The sequence below is a fragment of the Lethenteron reissneri genome, chromosome 20, assembly GCF_015708825.2.
Source record: "Lethenteron reissneri isolate LAM-NWPU_2019-01 chromosome 20, ASM1570882v1, whole genome shotgun sequence".
Taxonomy (NCBI): domain Eukaryota; kingdom Metazoa; phylum Chordata; class Hyperoartia; order Petromyzontiformes; family Petromyzontidae; genus Lethenteron; species Lethenteron reissneri.
Genome location: NC_083798.1, coordinates 14,628,796 through 14,642,107, shown reverse-complemented (window position 1 = coordinate 14,642,107; position 13,312 = coordinate 14,628,796). Strand labels below are relative to the sequence as shown.

Genomic DNA, 13,312 nt, shown 5'->3' with positions numbered 1-13,312 from the left:
GAAACCCGTCACGACCTCGGCGGTGAACACCGACTGAGCAAAGTAGTATGGTAACCGCGCATAAGATAAAGTGCAACCGCGCAAGACGAATAGCATAAGAAAAGTAAGTAGTAGATAAAACAAATAATAAGGAAATAAACCTCCCCCCCCCCCTTTTCTTATTTAATTTTAGATTTTATGGTAAGACAATATTCGTATATCGCTGATGCTGATGTAGAGCAACAATTACAACTTCACATTGAGGTGGTCGGCAGTGGTTGTATTGTATCGGCGTGTGAAGATGTCATCTCTCGTATTTGTGAATTGGCCGTTGAGCCGTTATGCATTCCGTGGTCCGTTCAGGGTAACCACAGTCGCATGAACGGGCAGTATATATATGTTTTAATCATCAGTGGCAAGTCATACCTGAATTGATCCTCGGCCCACCCCTCTTCTCAACATCTTTCACTAACTAGTGTGGTGAAACATTGTCAAAAAACCCACACAGGGGGGCACTTCATTCACCAACGGACTGACAAAAAGCTGTATTCGTTTAAAGATCACTCTTTCACTGTCCTTTCTGGAAGCATTTATTGTTTATACACAACGCAGCCCCTGCTTTTACGTACAATTGGTGTAACTAAAACTGAATTTGTTATTTTAACTGTTTCAATGGGGACATTTTTAACCGCACCGGCCAGCCATAACAGGATGTAGGCTTCACCTGCTCTACACCGTAACGTTGAAATAAGAAGGATATAGTGGCTCGACAATTGGCTTTTATTCAAATCTGGTGTTTGCTCTGTGGCGAATGAATGGGCCGAAGAATAAGCCAATCTCGAGCGAGCACCAGGAGTAGAAGCAGCAGCAACAGCAGCACCTGCCGCACAGATTCTCCGACGTAAATTGAGGTTTGTTCAGGTGAAGTGATGACTTAGAATGGCGTATTCTCTCCTGACACGTCAGTCAGGTATTTACCCCCACCCTCTCCTGTCTCTCTCTGTCTGCGTTTTTTTTCCAGACCCACTCCACTCCTCAGTGTGCACTCACGCATAACCTGGGCTCACCTGTATCGCCTCTGTTGACATTTCAATACTGTTGCCTGGCGGGCAAACAGTGCCAGTGAAAAAGCAACGATTTGCAGCGCCTGTGACGAAGCGTTCGTTGTTCTCCGGGCGGTCGCTCCGCCTCGCGTGAGCCACGACCAGCAGCCCCCCCCCGCCACCCCCCCCCCCCCCTTGTGAATTCAGTACACCCGTCGTAGTGGTGCAGTGGAGTTGTTTTATTGTTGGAATATTGCATTGCGCTAAGTGGCCCGCAGCACAAAACACGCTGCCACAGCCAGGCGGTTCGTATTGTGTGCGGTGTTTGCCTTCTATTTTTCCTAAAAGCAGACATGCCGCGCCTATACATTGTATTACCGCCAAAGAATACAATGTATAGGAACGCTGTGCTATGTGCGGATGCTGCCGCGGTGGAGATGGTGAGCAGCGCGCACCGGACTTGCGGCCTAGAGGTCTCCGGTTTGACTCCATCCTCCGGCGCGGCATTTGAAACAATTGGCAAGTTTTTTTTTCAAATAATATATATTGCTCCCTCCAACTCTGTCCGGCCAGGCGTACAAATGGACCTCTGGCCAACATGGACGAGTCGGCCAAATGTCGTCTATGAGGGCTCTCTCCATAAAGCTCCCTCCAGTGGAGGCCAGACGTCGCAAACGGGTTTTGATTCCTTACCCGTAACCGTACCTGGCCGCACCAGGGTCGCAAATGGGTACCCGTACCCAGCCAGGTACGGGTACCCGTACCCTACCCGAAATGAGTGACAAACGGTTACTCACCAGTGACTCACGGCCTACCCGTACCCGTACCTGGCCGGGTACGGGTAGCCGGGTATCAGGTAGGGTACGGGTATCGGGTACCCGGTTGCGACCTCTGGTGGAGGCCCGTCCACTAGCAGTGGCGTGAGTTCGCAATTGCAGGGACGCGCCTTTACCTGCGCCGGCTGTGCGGGTCTTGGTCGATCGCACCGTTTGTTGCAATGCTTCTTGTGCCGTTGCCTTGTTTTGAGTTCACATTCATGGCGTTACACGGGCAGTGGGGATGTGGTCCTCTTGGGGATTAATAGATAACGAAAACTTTTTTTAACCTTGGTGTCGATGGTGTGCTTACAAATAGTGTCACGTGTGTCGTGACGTAATCACAATGTATATGCACAGCCCCAGAGTCAAACTACTTCTGCATGAGGGCTTCACGGCACTGTTGTCGGTGCTATTTTACCATACTTCACCGCGCTGTGCAGTGTGGGTTGGATGTATGTTAAACTTCTATTGTACCATACGTAGCCAACCGTGCTAATTGGAGGTGCGGGAGAAAGTTAAGTTGGGTGAGGGGGGGATAGATGTGGGGCATATAATTAGAGTACAACATAGATGTAGAGTACAACTTGTGAGATCTGACGGAGGTCCCTCTGACCATTTCCTCAAGCTGGTCTCTCAATCTTGTTTTCTGGCATCTTGAGGCATATTTGTGTTTAATTGCTTAACAACAACAAAAAACTGAAACTATCATTTCATAAGGTGATGACAAATTGTTTACTTGCAAAAATTAGTTTCAGGGCTTTCTTAGAAAGCAAAGCATGACGAATCTTCTTCTTGATTCTTTCGGTAAAGTCACGTAGAATGAAAATAATAAAATAATAAAAATAAAACATAATAAAATAATATTATTTTATTATGTTTTATTATTTCCATTCTATGTGACTTTACCGAAATAACAAAGAAGATGAATCCCTGCAGTCACGAAAGCTTTAAATCGAAATTCATGACGAATCTTTCATTTTATGCATTTTGGATGCATTATATTTAATAAAAAAACAAATAATGTTTCACATGTTGCCACATTTCATTATTGCAGTCTGGTGCCACTTGAGGGTTGCCTCGTATCTGGATCTGACCCGGACAGTCTGGCAAATGGCACCTGTGTTCCGGGTGGCAGCATGGATCGATTCGCACCGAGGTGTGGTACCGGCTTTGCCGTGTTGAACTTTCTCCCAGTTCAACCCGCAGGTTTGATAACAAAGCCCGTGCCGAGACGTCAGTCCGGCTCTTTGGTTTACAGTGAGGAAAAGGCAGCAACCGTATTCCACGTACAGTAGAGTATATGCACAGCCGGTATGCCGATTATTTATATGGAAAGGAAATGGATTTGAAACATGCCTTTTATTTATTTCCCATTGTTTCGCGTTTTTTTTGTTGGTTAAAAACGGCCCCGCGTGACCCCGCGCGAGCCAGACAAGGGGCACGACGACATGGGGTGGGGGGGTAAGGTCGGCTGGGTTCATTCCGTGCTCATTCGCGGGGCCTCCGTGCGTGTGTGCGTGCGTGCGCCATGTGGTGGAGGGTTGGGGGCGGTTTGGGGCTGGTTTGGATGGTGGGAGGATGGGGGGGGGTGGCGGGGCGGGGGGATGTCTCAACCGCAAGCAAAAGTGGTTCGTCAGGCCTCTCGTTCCGCGATGTCACTTGGTGTGCGTGCACGAGCGGCGGCGGCGGTGGTGGTGGAGAGCGGCAAGAGGGGAGGTCCTGCCAGCCATCCAGCCAGCCCGTGTCAGAACGTCTTCCCGGCAGGGACAGGTCAAGCGCGCTCGGGTTGGAACGGGGCAAGGGCCAGGTGCCCGCGGCGCGAGCCGAGGTCCTCCTGTCGGCAACCGGCGGAGTCGTCGAGCGGCGCGTGTCGCGACGCAAGCCGCACGGCTTGTTGCCATTACTGCCCAGAACTGACCTGGCCGTCACTTTGACGGCTTAATTCAAGGTGAGGGCGAGCGGAGTGAGTGAGTGAGTGAGCCCGTGCGTGCTTGTTGTGTGTGTGCGCCTCGGGTGGATTTTTTTTAAGTTCCTAACAGCCGGCGGATTTATCCCCAGAATTCGCACGAATTTTTCGCTGGTTGTTTTTTTACTCGCATAAACAACGTCCGCCAAAAACGCCGTTGCCAACAACTTGCCAAATTAGCACGTACAACTTGTTCGGGGTTAATTCTGTGTGAGTGCGTAAATACAGCCGAGCGACTCATCAGTACAATTTTACAGCTTGTTTCCCCTTTCACGGAGCGCGCACGACAATCACGTCATGCTTGTTAACGTAATTGGGGAAGAAGGAGTGATAAAAGCCCCTTCCCAGGACGAGAGGAGGGCCTGTGGTTGGTAGCGGCGGCAGCGGCGCAGGAGAATCAAATTGTCCGCTCGGATGAGGACGGGAGACGGGGCGGGGAGAGAAGCCACCCCTCCTCCTGGCCGCCCCCCCCTGGCCTCGCTCTCTCGGGGTGTGCACGCGTTGCGTCTCGCCGCTCGTAGCTCCACGGCTGCCATCTCCCTCCCGAGGTATTAAAAGAAAAGGGCCGGGACGTAAACACGCGTGGGAAGATAGACGAAGAATATCCTCACAGTACTGCTGGAAGGAGGGAATAACGGCACTTGCATTGCTCAAGTTGGTGTGTCATCGCACGGCTGACAGAATCCAGGTACTTTTAATGTTCTCGGAAGACTTCACAGAATTCCCAGGACAACGGCTGCCTTAAAGAGAGGATGATGCTGGGAATGCCAGGACAGGTGGCAATGCTATGCCGCTAAAAGCCGTGCCAGTTGCTGTGCCGTACCGGGGAGTGGTGGGGGCCCAGGAGAGAGAAGTGAAAGTGCCGAGTGTGCCCACCCAAGCGCATGGCAACGCGATGCGGAGGGCCGTGCCCGTTTCCCATGGTGGGTTTTTGTTGTTGTTTCTTGGTGGTGTGCGTTCGCAAAAGAAGTGTAGCGCGCTTGATTGGTGTTGTTTCTCACGGAGAGCGCTGCGCGAAAGAAACCGTCGCGTTTTCTTCTTGTTGCGGCGCCGTGTTGTTATACGAGTGCGATCCCTCCAAAACGAATGCGCTACATTTGAAATATTCGTGGTCGCTCCGTGTCGGTGTTTAAGCTGGAGGCCGACAAACCGAGTTTGGCATCGTCGTTTAGTCTTCCGAGTGTTCAAGCAGCAGCAGCAGCTCTTGTGTGAGAGCAGTTCTTCGGTGAGAGTCAGATGTTCCACGGAACGAGAGACACCTTAAGTAAGAAGGTGGCACGGTCCGAATAATCTTGACCTCACCTGGCTTTACCTTCCTGAGTAAAACCGTGCAAAAACCTTCAAATTATTACTGTACTTCCTTTTTTCTTCTCTCCATTGTTTTCGAAATACCTCCGGCACCTTAAGACTGCTCGTTACTGTGTGTAAAAAAGCAGGTTCTTGCTGTGAAAGCACGCGTGCGTGCGCGTATGTGTGTGGTGTGTGTGTGGTGTGTAACTATGCAGCATGCACAGTGAAACGCGCATGAACCTCATGCCCTTTATGAGGGGTCTCAATTAGTGTACCTGCAGGCTTGGCACGGTTTTCTGGTCTGTCTGGTTAGCCTTGCCGCTCACTCACACCACCCCCTGGCTCCCTGTTGGGGGGTGGGAGGGGTAGGGGGCAAGTACCCAGGCACAACGGTGCAGACTGTGCGAGAACAGTGGCTTAATACACGGAGGTGTTGTTTTAACGTGCATTGTGCCACCGTGGAGCAACATCGCCTTATTGTGATACGTGTCTCATGTCACGTGGAATTAGAGGAGTCGTGACCGCCTCTGCGTGTGCGCGTCTGAGCTCGTGCACGTGCCGCGCGCGACCCCACAAATGACACTCGCTATGGAGAACGACAGAACGTGAAGCCCGGCTTGACCCCCACCCCCCCACACACCCCGCGTACGCCGTGTGGAATGAATTGTTAATTGATCAGTGTGGCTTTGGTGGGATGATCTACTCCTGAGCCTCGGCTAGATTGGGCGCCATCTGGTATTTATCTACCAACTCTGAACTGGGGGTTGTGTGTCCCCCTCCCCTCGTGTCCCTTGCAATTAGGGACGATTCGTTCCGATCTGCTCCGAGAAAACCTGGCACCGCCGCCGCTGCCGCCACCGCGCAGGTCCGAGCGCGATGAGCTCGCAGCCGCAGCCGCAGCAGCAGCAGAGATTCCCTTTCCGCCTTGGGCACCTGAGTGCCTCGCTGCTGTTAACACAGCACGTCGCACTAAATAACCCAATATGCAGCCTGGCAACAAGAGCACTGGAGGGCCTTGCGCACAACACAGTGTGTGGGCGCGCGCACACACACACGCACATACACGCACACACGTGTATTTGTGTCGCGCATTTGTGCCTGAACCCGGCGACCTGAGTTTTTTTTGGCTTGCAGCATTTCGCGCAAAATAGCGCAATATGCAGCTCAAAACAACAACAAGAAGGAAACACTGGAGGGTCTTGCGTAGTAAACATTGTTTGCGTGGGTGTGTGTGCACGTGGTGCATTTGCATCTGCTTGTGGTAGTTGGGTGGACGTAGGGGATGCTGCCATCGCCCCAGGAGTAAAAGCACACACGTGCCTGGGCCTCGTGGAGAACTGATTATCCAGCAGTGGAGTGAGAATGGCTGCTGCTGATTCTAATGCTGCTGCTGATGCTGCCCGTGACATATCTTCAGACGTGGACCCTGTGACTGCCCAAAGTATTCTGATCAGCTGATGTTTTCCCAAAAGAGAACGCATTGGTCTGCTTGAGAGACTGCAATTCAGAAAATACATTGTTCTCATAATGTTTCTCTTCCAAATTGCAAATGTGCACGCTAAAGCCTTACTTGCAAGCAGGCTGTTTAACGCTTTAGCTTAATGTTCCTGGAGAAATTATCTTACAAATGCCAAACTCAAATTAGTTTGCGTAAATGGATTTGATTAAGCGAGGCCCTGTCTGTTCAGGAAGCCTTTTTCGGCTTTCACACTACATACAATTCTCACGCGTGTACGACTATAGAACTGTGCTGGGATGGTGAGAACGCTGCTTTCAATCAATTCCTGGCCACACACAATACACATGTAAATTGGCATCTGTCTAATTGAGATTAAAGTAAAAAAAGAAATCCACCCATTCTCAAATCCACCAATGGATGAAGGTCTCCTCTCCATGTCATGCCGGTCATGAGTCTTGTTTTCTATATTTACCATGGTGGTCAGTACCAGTTGGTGTAGATAGAGACTGTAAAACCGGTTCTAATATCACTTATCACTGACATCAGCCATGGGCGGGAATCGAACTCGGGATGCAGGGTTCTTTGTGCAGTACGCTAACCACTGTGCCACGGCTCATCTCCTGATCTACTCAGCCTAAAACGAATAGATCATGGTTCGTCAGAGCTGGAGAGACAAAGTTAGTCAGGCACAGAGCTGACCACACGACCCCCACTGTGTCAGTGTACTTATTCAGTACCCACGATCAGAATGTATTAAGTATGCCCAGCAGTCTACAGGGTTTAATAAGGCGTTGCTGACAAACATATCACTGGGTTTAACACGAAGTTCCATAAAAACAGGCCTTTGGGAATCCATTGTTGGATGAAGGCCTCCCCATACACACTGTGTCGTTCATGAGGGTTATTTTACCATCAAGTTTATTTTTGTTTAACAAGTTGAGAACTCAAGAGACCAATACAGTCTCGTCGGTTTTTCGGTAAAGTCACGTAGGTAAAAAAATTAAAATAAAATTAATAGAAGTAATAATAGAAATCAAATAATAAACCACGACATTTCGGAGGAAACACAAGTCTCCGTCATAAGGTGTGACCGTCACAGCTAAAATTACTGCATCCAGTAAACATATCACTGGGTCCAGTAATTTTAGCTTAAACATATCACTGGGTCCAGTAATTTTAGCTGTGACGATCCCACCTGATGACGGAGACTTGTGTGCCTCCGAAACGTCGTGATTAATTATTTTATTTATATTATTACTTTTATTATTTTTATTTTTTTACCTACGTGACTTTACCGAAAAAAGCCTAAGTCACGAAAGGTTGATTTTCGAACTTGGCAAATTTTTACCCATGATCCCAACGCGCAATGGGCAACTATTGCGAACGACGCCATGGGTTATTGGTTTTTAATGCTTTCATTATATTCGAACAAGAGCCCGAAACAGAGCATAAACCGCGACGTACGAAGAGGCGCATAGAAACTCCGCAGGTAAAGAAAAATCCAAAATCTATGCGCCTGTACAATCAACGGAATGGACGGGGGGTGGGGGGGGGGGGAAATTGGGCTCACTGTCTCACCCAGGTGGGGACCGCGCGTGGGAACATGGACTTAAATTTTATATTCGCTGGGGGGATCTTTAATGTCCACCGTGGCGCCGATGGCACGTGGTATTATTACGGTGAATGCACACCGGCATTAGTAACCAGGGCGGCCACTGGAATTGAACCGTGAACCTTTGCGACGAGCGGCGAACGTCACCGGCCATACTTCAACCGTGCCGATCGGTGCGGGTCGGTGAAATCGGGGGACGTGGTCGTGGGAGCATATAAGTGCAGTAGAACAACCGATTTTGCTGTACTGCTCACTTGACTTGCTGCCCACCACGTAGCCCCAAAGTCTATAGCAACCTGTGTTGCGTGGTTGGCGCTATCCATATCCAGCTGAACCCCGCCCGGCTAGCTTCCGCCATCTGACGAGACCTGGCGCATTCCAGCCGATTTGGTCATGGGCGAAGTGATGTGCAATGCTTTTACATTCACGCGCCGCTGGGCGGTATCAATATACATAGAGGTACGGACATAGCTTCAGCCTGTGTGGTCCTTACCTCTTTGCAAAATAAACATTGCACACGCCCATAGATCAGCCATGTGTCGTGGCACTTGCCCGTAATTCCAGCCCTTTGGGGAGGCAAACGGGTTGGTGGATCACGTAGAGATTCGCGAGGAGGCCAGGAGATCACGGTCACAACAAATGGGTTGATGAAGCCATCCGAATATTTGACAGCCCACGGACACGTCTGCATACTTACCAACTCGCCCTCCCCACTGATGTAGGTGGCAGGCTCCCGGTCTGTAAACCCTTTTACTGCATACCGATTTTCAAAGCAACAAAAAATGACATCCACATTTTTTTTATTTTTCAGAAAAATGTATGAAGTGGTGTGATTAGCTCTGAAAATCGATATGCGGTAAAAGGGTTTGAAAATTGGCAGCCTGCCGCAATCCTGATTGGGGATAGACTCAGCCCATCATCCATCCAGGGGTCTATAAAATAAGTACCACTTTGTGGAGAAGTCAACAGTGGTTCTCCTATGGATGGCCTTGCCCCCGTCATGGGAATGCGAATTTCCCACCACTGGCTCTGGGTTGTGAACAGGAGACGAGCGTAGCCTTGATATTCTCGTCTGAAGTGGGACATCACTTTCACTTTGGTACGCACGCATCTCTGCCAACCAATTATCGTTATACCCTCTTAATGCATCGGGATTTTCTTTGAGTACTCCTGGCTAAAACTTGCGAATGCATGTCTCTCCTGAATACGAGTCTTGAGGCTTTAGTGAGCCTTTCCTGCAGGAATAATCCACGTTATTATACTTTCCAATGTGCCATGCGAATCACACTTCAACCATCATCGGGATGATGGGTGTAGGATGTTCACTGCAGTTACGATGGAGTATAAACTGCCCCAGAGATAGAAGCAACCCGCTTAACGACTTCTTGTCGTTAGTAGCGAGCCTTAACGAGTACCTAAGCCGCATGGTAAATGATTAAAGTTGCACCACATACGGGAGAATCGTATCACGTGAGACAATGCGCGCAATATGGATCATTTAGTACGGATAAGAAAGGAACTCCGTGTGCAAGCACTGCCATTGGTCATCCATCCAGGTCTGCAGTCCTCATCATTAAATAATTAGAGATTCGCAATGAAAAATAAACATTGTGCCATGTTCACTAAAGAGTCAAAACGGAGGCAAGAGGCCAAATATTATCCCCCCACTTAAAGTGAATTTAGGCGTGCCACTTGCCAGTGCCTGATTGTCTAAGGCTCTTGCCGCATATGAATTTGTCAATTCTTAAGTTCGCGTTAACTCATCTAATTTCGGCTCTGCCATGTGTAATGCTCCTGCATGGCTTGGTGCTCTTTTAAAGGGGATACAACATCCCCTTTTAAAAGGCCGGGGGGAAATCCATTTAGAACAAGCAAAAAAAAATGTGTGTGTGCTTTGGCAGAAGCTCGCTTGAGAGCCGTTTTATTCTGTGCGGAGAAATGAAACGGTTTAGCGCCACCACCACGCTCTTGCTCGTTAAGCAGGGACGCATTAGCCGAGGAACCTGGCGAGCCTCGGTGTCTGTCGGCCGTGATCGCGAGCCCGCAGTCGTCCCGTCTGCGTTCTCTCGCCGCTCGTCATTCTTAGCCCCCCGGGCCGGAGCCAGAGAGGACGACGCCGCGTTGATTAAAATGAGCCCACGAGGCACACGGAGGCTTGGGGAAGGGGCGGGGGTTGCCTCAATTCCAACATGAAGTAAAAAAATTAATTACATTTGGTCGAACTAAATTGATAAGGCGCAGATATATCCTCGTTTTTTTTTAAACAGCTGAGGGTAAAATATATTAATGGGATGATCTAATTATTTAAAGACACTGTTCCGCCAGCAACGCGGCTATACTTGTGGGGGAACAACAATGAAGGGACTGCAGTGGCAGTCGTATACCATACGTGTACGGTCATTTTGTCGTCAATCCACTGCTGGATGAGAGCCCTTTCACCACGCTCGTGTAGTTTGTGGGGCTTGTGTGACCGTACTTCGCCACGTTCGGCAGCGTCGGTTGGTCAAGGCACCAGTGGTAGATGAATGTAATATTTAAAAAAAAAACTTGCCACATTTATCACAAACACAGAAAAAGTGTACTATCAGCTGACATTTCAGGAATTGGGTCTTCTCAACAGCAGCCTGATTCTACATGTACATTCACTTTACAAGCACTGTGTACATGTATACATACATTTATGTATTTAATCCACTTAGATACACACAGGCACAATAAATATAAATCATATACATCAGTATTGGTTAAAAGCGATTTTGCACGGGCATTTAGTATCAAACGAGGAAGCACATTAATCAGTGTTTCAAGGAAATTTGTCTTTATGATGAAGGTGGAGGAAAAATGCAAATTGAAGGTTTAATTATTAATCGCAAGACTTGGGCACTTTTAACCCATTCCTTTCTGCTGTGCGGGTGGCAGGACTGGACCGTGACTGAAGAGTGCCTTTTTGGGGGTCGGAGGTCAGCTTGGGGTGCGCGGCAGCTCTCATCTTCCTCCTCCTCCTCTGGGCATCGCATGGACGCCACTCGCCAGCAGATCCGTGGCCTCGCCCGCTGACGCCAGGGGTGAAAGCACCGAGACCCTGGGGAGAGAGCGAGAGAGCCCCTCTCACTCTCCTGGAGCCCGCGGAGGCAACGCTACCGTGGAAGATGAAGGGTGGATTTGTTTTGGCTTCAATCTCGCAAACTCGGGAAACCGGAACGACTGCCGTGATCATCGCAAGATCTTTTTGCGCGTGCTCGTAATTAGGAATGCAAATCTACCGTGTCAGAAGACCCTGACTTGAAGCTGAACATAAAAACCGGGATATTGTTCTTCGGTTTGACTTGTGCTAAGGCTCAGTGGGTTCAATGTTTTTTTTTCCACTTGTGTTGGGAATGCCAACGACTGTTTGGCTGTGAAGCATAGCTGAGCAAACCGAATCCAGCAGCATTACTGCGCCCTACTTCGTTGAACCTTCACTGTGCTTCGCTCTGCTCTTCCGTGGCCACGGTCGTGGCTTAGGACGGTGGCTGCTGGCACGCGGTCGCTGCTGCAGCTCACCCCCCCGCTCGGAAACGTCGCGTTGCAATGATACAAACCAAGCGACGGGACGCGCAGCATTCGCGCGGCAGTGCGCGGTGAACCGTCCCGGCAGACAGTGCATGGGACTCGCAACCGCCGTCCGTCGCCCTCCTCCGACGATGCTACCTGCGCCGCTGACGCCGAGTCCAGAAGTTCCGCGGAGGCAAGCGGGGGGCAGCGCCCCACGCCCTTCCCCGTGCTAGCGTCGCGCAGCGTTCGGACCATCAATGACCACATCGGAGGCGCGACGGGGCTGCGAATTTCGCTGAGGGAGCGTGTTCGACGCCGTGGGGATATGCGGGCGAGCGCGTGAGGACGCTCGCGCGCTCGCGTGCTCGCGTGCGTGAAGCGGACCCGACCCGGTCGCCGGCCGCGGTGACCATGGCCAGCAGCAGCAGCCTTAGCAACGGCGGTGGCGGCGCCGGCGGAGGAGGAGGCTTCGTCGGGCCGAATGGTGCCAGCGGAGGGTTTCCCATGCCTGTGCCGTACCCCTTCCTCTTCCCGGCGAGTTTCCCCGGATCGCTCGCGGGACACTACCGGCAGCAGCAGCACCAGCAGTACCAGCAGCACCAGCAGCACCAGCAGCACCAGCAGCAGCACCAGCAGCAGCTGCACCAGCAGCAGCGACTCCAGCAGCAGCAGCAGCAACGACTCCAACAGCACCACCTGCGCAGTCCGCATCCGCCCACTAGCCTTGCCCCCGTGCTGCTGCCGCCTCCTCCACTGCCCATGGGATGTGGTGGGAGCTCTTCGCCCAGCAGTGAGTAATACACGGTATTCGCACAGTGGTATTTAAGCCGTTGTAGTATTGTTGTTGTTGTTAATGAGGGTCTGCTTTGATTCCTGTACTTCAGTGTTTCTCAAACTTGTTTGTCCCGCGAACACCAGACAGCCTCCCCACTCCTGGTGGCAAAACGCATTCACTATAAATACCAGTCATAGAAAATTATTCATATTACCGGAACATTTTTTTTTCTTCTTAAACGCAGCTATAATGGGTTTCCTTTTAGGTGGTGGCATTTAATTAGGGTAGTTTACCTAACTTAATTTATTATCAATAAAAAAAATCATGAGTAAAATCAACCAGCATTTGCATCACAGCCTCGCAGACCACCTGGAGGACCATCGCAGACCACCCGGTGGTACCGGGAACCACACTCTGAGAACCGCTACTGCAGTTAAACCTTTGTGGGGTGTTGTTACTAAAGCATCAGCCATGGTCTGCCACCAACTGGATGAAGGCCCTGAGCCTCTCAGCGTGATCTCAATCGTGAATCACCATTTCCTGAAGTTTATTTCATCTGCCATACAATGGATGTAAAAAAAAAACTGTGGTGCACAGGCAATGCTGCCATTGTATATTTATAAAGAAAACCCACAAAAAATTGCTCAATGCAACTGTGTGGCTTGAAAAGGAAAATATATCTATCAGGAAACGTTGTATTCGTCATAGCACATGACACCTCGTGCTATGAAGTAGGATCATTGCCCGAAAAAGTCGTCTCTCGTATTTTTTTATTTTATGGCAGCGTTAGTGACGAGCATGAAGTGGCTTCGTGTGTTGTGGAGAAGGCCCATTGC

The 13,312-nt window shown here is 50.2% G+C and overlaps 1 protein-coding gene across 2 annotated transcripts in view; it reads left to right on the top strand.

The window, feature by feature from the left end:
- Positions 1 to 3,515: 3,515 nt before the first annotated feature.
- LOC133344834 (retinoic acid receptor beta-like) overlaps positions 3,516 to 13,312 on the top strand; it is an 83,704-nt gene continuing 73,907 nt past the window's right edge. The window contains exons 1-2 of one of the 2 annotated variants that reach the window (XM_061555061.1): positions 3,516 to 3,788; positions 11,087 to 12,491. In XM_061555061.1, coding sequence (XP_061411045.1) covers positions 12,113 to 12,491 — 379 coding nt within the window. In that variant the 5' untranslated portion in view covers positions 3,516 to 3,788; positions 11,087 to 12,112. Of the gene's footprint in view, positions 3,789 to 4,591; positions 4,730 to 11,086; positions 12,492 to 13,312 lie in introns of those variants that run through there. The other variant, XM_061555062.1, reaches the window with a different exon arrangement.